Below are 5,124 nucleotides of genomic sequence, written 5' to 3'. Positions count from 1 at the left end.
AAAAAAAAAAAAAAAAAAAAGATGGGCATTAAACTAGAGCTGGTTGTGTCTGGTGTTGCTTTACACAAATAAGCGTGCTAATGTTAATCCATGGGTACGTAGTGAGTAAATGGGCATATGGATGCAGCAATCTGTGCTTATGCAAATTAACATATCAAGTAGAAACAAAGGCTGCACCCCATGCAAATATATGGTAATCGGGAAGAGGGCCTCCACTATCCAAGATGCAAAGTTTTTTTTTGTTTTTTTTTTTTTATGAGGTGGAGTCTCACTCTGTCACCCAGGCTGGAGTGCAGTGGCATAATCTCCGCTCACTGCAACCTCCGCCTCCCAGGTTCAAGCAATTCTCCAGCCTCAGCCTCCAGAGTAGCTGGGATTACAGGTGTGCTCCACCACGCCCAGCTCATTTTTGTATTTTTAGTAGAGACCGGGTTTCGTCATGTTGGCCAGGCTGGTCTCGAACACCTGACCTCAAGTAATCTGCCCACCTCTGCCTCCTAAAGTGTTGGGATTACAGGCGTGAGCCACCGCGCCTGACTAAAATGCAAATTTGAAATAGGAGCTGATTTCGACGTATTATGCAAAATAGTCAAGCTATCTGAGTTGGGGTATCTCTTTATGCAAATTAGCATGCAAATGAAAAAATAAGAGCGACAGTGTGCAAATATTCAGAATAGCTGTGGTAATGTTTATTCAAATAAATGCACTCATTTGAATAGTGGAAGTCTGGTGGTCCAGGCATGCAAATAAACATGCTAATTAGGGAAAGTGGTGTGCTCCATGCAAATATATGTTAATTGAAGTGGGGGCTGGCTTACTGTTAAGCAAATTAAACGCTAATTAGGGAACGCTAGAGGCATCAATGAAGCAAAGTGAATGTTCTGGGAATCCTAGTATGCAAATAAGGACGCTAAGAGGTTTCTATGGGGACGCCGTCCTAACTAGTGCAGGTTAACTGGGCTGGGCAGTGCCGACACAAATGAGCCCCGCAGTCGGAGGGAAGAGCAAACCAGTGTGGGCGCGGCCTGGAAACGAACTGCTAAAGATCGCTTGTCCTTACCTTCAGTGGCATCTTGGCGAACTCATTTAAGATGGGCACGTCGAACACCAGACGCCGCAGCAGGTGCTGCAGCATCGACGGGCGGATGTACCTGCGCGACAGTGCACAGGGTGATGGGACCTCCCCTCTAGGCCTGCTCTGCGGCCCCGCCCCTGCCCCCGCCCCGCCCTGGGGCCCGCCCCGCCCCACCTGCAGAGAGCCATGAGGCAGTCCTCGATGACGTCGCGCTGCGCCTTGGTGAGCGAACGACCCCGGGACAGGCGGTACACCGTGTGCAGCATGGAGTCCACCATGATGGCGCGGTGTTCCGTGCCCGCAAAGAGCGGCGCACACTTGGTGATGAGAGGCAGCACAGCCAGGCACAGGTAGCGGTTCAGCGCCAGCGCCATCTCGGTGGTGCTGAAAGTGGCCTAGGGTGCAGAGGGAGGACATCAGGCCCGATGCACACCCCCGGGGCTGCTCTGGCACCTGCGCTGAGCTACTCTGGCCAAAGGATCCAAGCTTCTGATCACTCCCCCAAAACCTGCTTCTCTCAATCTCTACCACCCTCTTTCCACCCTATGCCCATGCCCCTACGCCCACAGCCCCCACCCCACCACTTACTACTTTGGCCTATGCAAAATTTCAAACACACACAACTGGTCGATGAGATTAATGAACCCCATTACAGATTTGGCTCTTCTGTAAATATGGATGGTCTGCACACTTATCTCCTCTCTAAGTCTCACCTTTCTTCCTGTAATACATTCTTTTTCATTTGTTAGAGACAGGGGTCTCTGTTGCCCAGGCTGGAGTGCAGTGGTGCAATCATAGCTTCCTGCAGCCTCGAATTCCTGGGCTCAGGTGATCCTCAGCCTCACTAGTAGCTAGGACTACAGGGATGCACCTCCATGCCTGGCTAATTTCTTTTTCTTTTTTTTTTTTTTTTTGAGGTAAGGTCTGGCTCTGTTGCCCAGGCAGAATGCAGCGGTGTAATCACGGTTCACCGCAGCCTCAAAGTCTGTGCCTCAAGTGATTCTCCCACCTCAGCCTCTCTAGTAGCAGAGACTACAGATGTGCACCACCATACCCGGCTAATATGTAAATTTTTTTTTTTTTTTTTTGAGATGGAGTCTCGCTCTGTCGCCCAAACTGGAGTGCAGTGGCTGGATCTCAGCTCACTGTAAGCTCCGCCTTTCGGGTTCATGCCATTCTCCTGCCTCAGCCTCCCGAGTAGCTGGGACTATAGGCGCTCGCCACCTCGCCCGGCTAGTTTTTTGTATTTTTTAATAGAGACGGGGTTTCACCGGGTTAGCCAGGATGGTCTCGATCTCCTGACCTTGTGATCCGCCCGTCTCGGCCTCCCAAAGTGCTGGGATTACAGGCTTGAGCCACCGCGCCCGGCCCGGCCAATGATTTCTTATAACTGGAGGTCGTGGAGATTCCTACTCACCCTTCATTGGAATTCAGAGTGTTTCTTGGTTTTCATTTTCTATCTTTATGATGGTATTGGGGATTATGGTATGTCCACAATCCCAAGAAAAGCAAAAGCAGCTGCTGCTGCTCTACCGTGACCCATCTCCTGTCCCTCTGTGGAGGTGTGGAGGGTGGCCAGGCTGGGCGGGGCTGCTCACCGTGTCCAGTGAGGCGGCTGCCCTCATGTCGGGCAGGAATCCCACGTCCAGCACGTGCAGCAAGAAGTCCTGGTTCTCAATGCCGTACACACGGTCCAGGAAGAGCACCATGGACGCCTTGTGGTCCGGCACGAAGGATGCTGACATCTTTGGCTGCACCAGAGCCCCGTCTGCAGGCAGGGAGGGCGGGTTCAGGGATGCCCTGCGGACCTGGCAGCTCCCTCCCCAGCATCACTCCTTTGCCAAGTTCCATCCCCTCCGCACCTTTGCCCAGGGTGGGCATCTGCAGTGGGAGGCTGATGATGCCCACAAGGTCCTCCAAGGGCACAAGGGAGCGGAGGATGGCACGGATCCGCAGGGCCTCACCCTTGCAGGCTTGGATTAGCTGGGGAACGCAGGGAGGGAGAGGGGCACTCATCAGGCACTGGTGCCCCACTCAGTGACTGCTCCGCTCCCTCCCTTCCCATACAGGAGGGTAGAGCAGGCCTCTTTCAGCGGGCTATCTAGAGTTTCCAGCCCTCGTTCCTCTGCCTGTGCCCCCCGACCCCAGCCCTGAACCCTCTCCCTGTGCCCCCCATCCCCATCCTGACCCCTCTGCTTGTGCCCCCCGACCCCAGTCCCGACCTCTCTCCCTGTGTCCCCATCCCCATCCTGACCCCTCTCCCTTCGTCCCCATCCATCCGGAGTCCTCTCCATGTGCCCCACCAACCCGGCTCCGACCTCTCTCCCTGTGCTCCCCCATCCCAGCCCTGACCACTCTGGGGGTCACTGTCTGTCTCCCCCACTGGACCGGGAGCTCTGTGACACCAGGCCCTGGGGCTGTCTTGGTCACTGTTGTGTCCCCAGCATTGCTAGTCCAGGACCACCCATGTATGTGAGCTCACTCTGTGTCACCGAGTGCCTGCATGAGGCATTGAAGGCGGCTGTGCCTGCCCTCCCTCCCCATCCCGCCCTGGCTCTGGGTCTCACATGCATCTCTGGCGCACAGCGTCCGAGCAGGTCGATCAAGGCGGCATAGAAGGACATGATGGCGTGTCCCAGGTGCACCCGGTTTTCTTCAGGTGGTTCCTCACCGAAGCTGCAGGGAAGGTGGGTGGGTGGGGGAGGCAGCTAGGGGCCGGGGAGGGTGGGTTGCCCTATTGAGGAGGGGGCTGGGACACTCACTGCTCGCGCCGCCGGTCCCTGCGGATGCCTGGGCCATCCCTCGCAGGGTCCTCGGAGATGCGGATGGCCTCTTCGATGGCAGCCAGCAGCCCTGAGCCACCCTCACCCCGCAGGGCGGGTCCAAAGCACTCAGGCTTCCGGATGAGCAGCCGCACCACCACGTTGGCGTTCTCCTCCACGCTCTCGCCTGGCCACCCGAGTGGGGACAGGGGGTCTCATGAGTCACCACCAGATACCTCCCCATGCAGCCCCAGGACCCAACAACTCTAGGGGTAACACCAGGTCCCTGCCAGCCGCACGACCCATCATCTCCAGGGGTAACACCAGGCTCCCGCCAGCCCCAGGACCCAACACTGCCAGCCCCAGGACCCAATACATCCAGAGAGGTAACACAGGCCCCTGCCAGCCCCAGGACCCAACACCTCCAGGGGTAACACAGGCCCCTGCCAGCCCCAGGCCTGCTTGAAGGGATCCCTGTCTGGACCCCACCTGTGGCTCAGGGTATGAGCAGTCATCCCAAGGGAGATGTGACCAGTGACTCCATACTTCCCCTCTGCCACTGCTACCCCCTCCTCACCGTTGACGAAGACAGCGAAGCGCAGGAAGTCCAGGTAGCGCTCTCCACCGCAGGGGTTCCAGCCAATATCTGGGTATCCCTTGGCCACAAGCATGGGGCAGCTTTGGAGGCCACAGCCTGCCAGGTAGGACACGACCTGGGGGCAGGAGGGGCTCAGTCAGAGACCAGACCCACGCCACCGTCCTCCTGGGGCCCAGCCCTCTGCCCTGCGGCTCCTCAGTCTGGTTCAGCTCTGATCCCTCGGCCAATTAGCCCTGGTCCTGTCAGAGGCCTGTAAACTAGAGCAACTCCATCTTGAACAGGAGCTGAGTAAAATGAGGCTGAGACCTACTGCGCTGCATTCCCAGATGGTTAAGGCATTCCAAGTCATAGAATGAGACAGAAGGTTGGCACAAGATACAGGTCATAAAGACCTTACTGATAAAACAGGTTGCAGTAAAGAAGCCAGCCAAAACCCACCAAAACCAAGATGGCGACGAGAGTGACCTCTGGCCGTCCTCACTGCTACACTCCCACCAACGCCATGAAAGATTACAAATGTCATGGCAATGTCAGGAAGTTATCCTACATGGTCTAGAAAGGGGAGGCACGAATAATCCACCCCTTGTTTAGCATATCATCAAGAAATAACATAAAAAATGGGCAACCAGCAGCCCTTGGGGCTGTTCTGTCTGTGGATTAGCCATTCTTTTATTCCTTTACTTTTTTTT

At 55.7% G+C, this 5,124-nt stretch overlaps 1 protein-coding gene across 1 annotated transcript in view; it reads right to left on the bottom strand.

The window, feature by feature from the left end:
- RYR1 (ryanodine receptor 1) overlaps window positions 1-5,124 on the bottom strand; it is a 165,376-nt gene that overhangs the window by 87,827 nt on the left and 72,425 nt on the right. The window contains exons 43-49 of the mRNA XM_017887349.1: window positions 4,415-4,550; window positions 3,838-4,024; window positions 3,643-3,751; window positions 2,938-3,058; window positions 2,674-2,843; window positions 1,250-1,470; window positions 1,061-1,151 (exon numbers count right to left, since the gene is read on the bottom strand). Of these exons, the coding sequence (XP_017742838.1) occupies window positions 1,061-1,151; window positions 1,250-1,470; window positions 2,674-2,843; window positions 2,938-3,058; window positions 3,643-3,751; window positions 3,838-4,024; window positions 4,415-4,550 (1,035 nt within the window). The remainder of the gene's footprint in view (window positions 1-1,060; window positions 1,152-1,249; window positions 1,471-2,673; window positions 2,844-2,937; window positions 3,059-3,642; window positions 3,752-3,837; window positions 4,025-4,414; window positions 4,551-5,124) is intronic.

The sequence above is a fragment of the Rhinopithecus bieti genome, unplaced genomic scaffold (assembly GCF_001698545.2).
Source record: "Rhinopithecus bieti isolate Rb0 unplaced genomic scaffold, ASM169854v2 scaffold_15776, whole genome shotgun sequence".
Classification (NCBI taxonomy): domain Eukaryota; kingdom Metazoa; phylum Chordata; class Mammalia; order Primates; family Cercopithecidae; genus Rhinopithecus; species Rhinopithecus bieti.
Note: the sequence above shows the minus strand (reverse complement) of the source record. Positions and strands in the feature narration are given on the sequence as shown.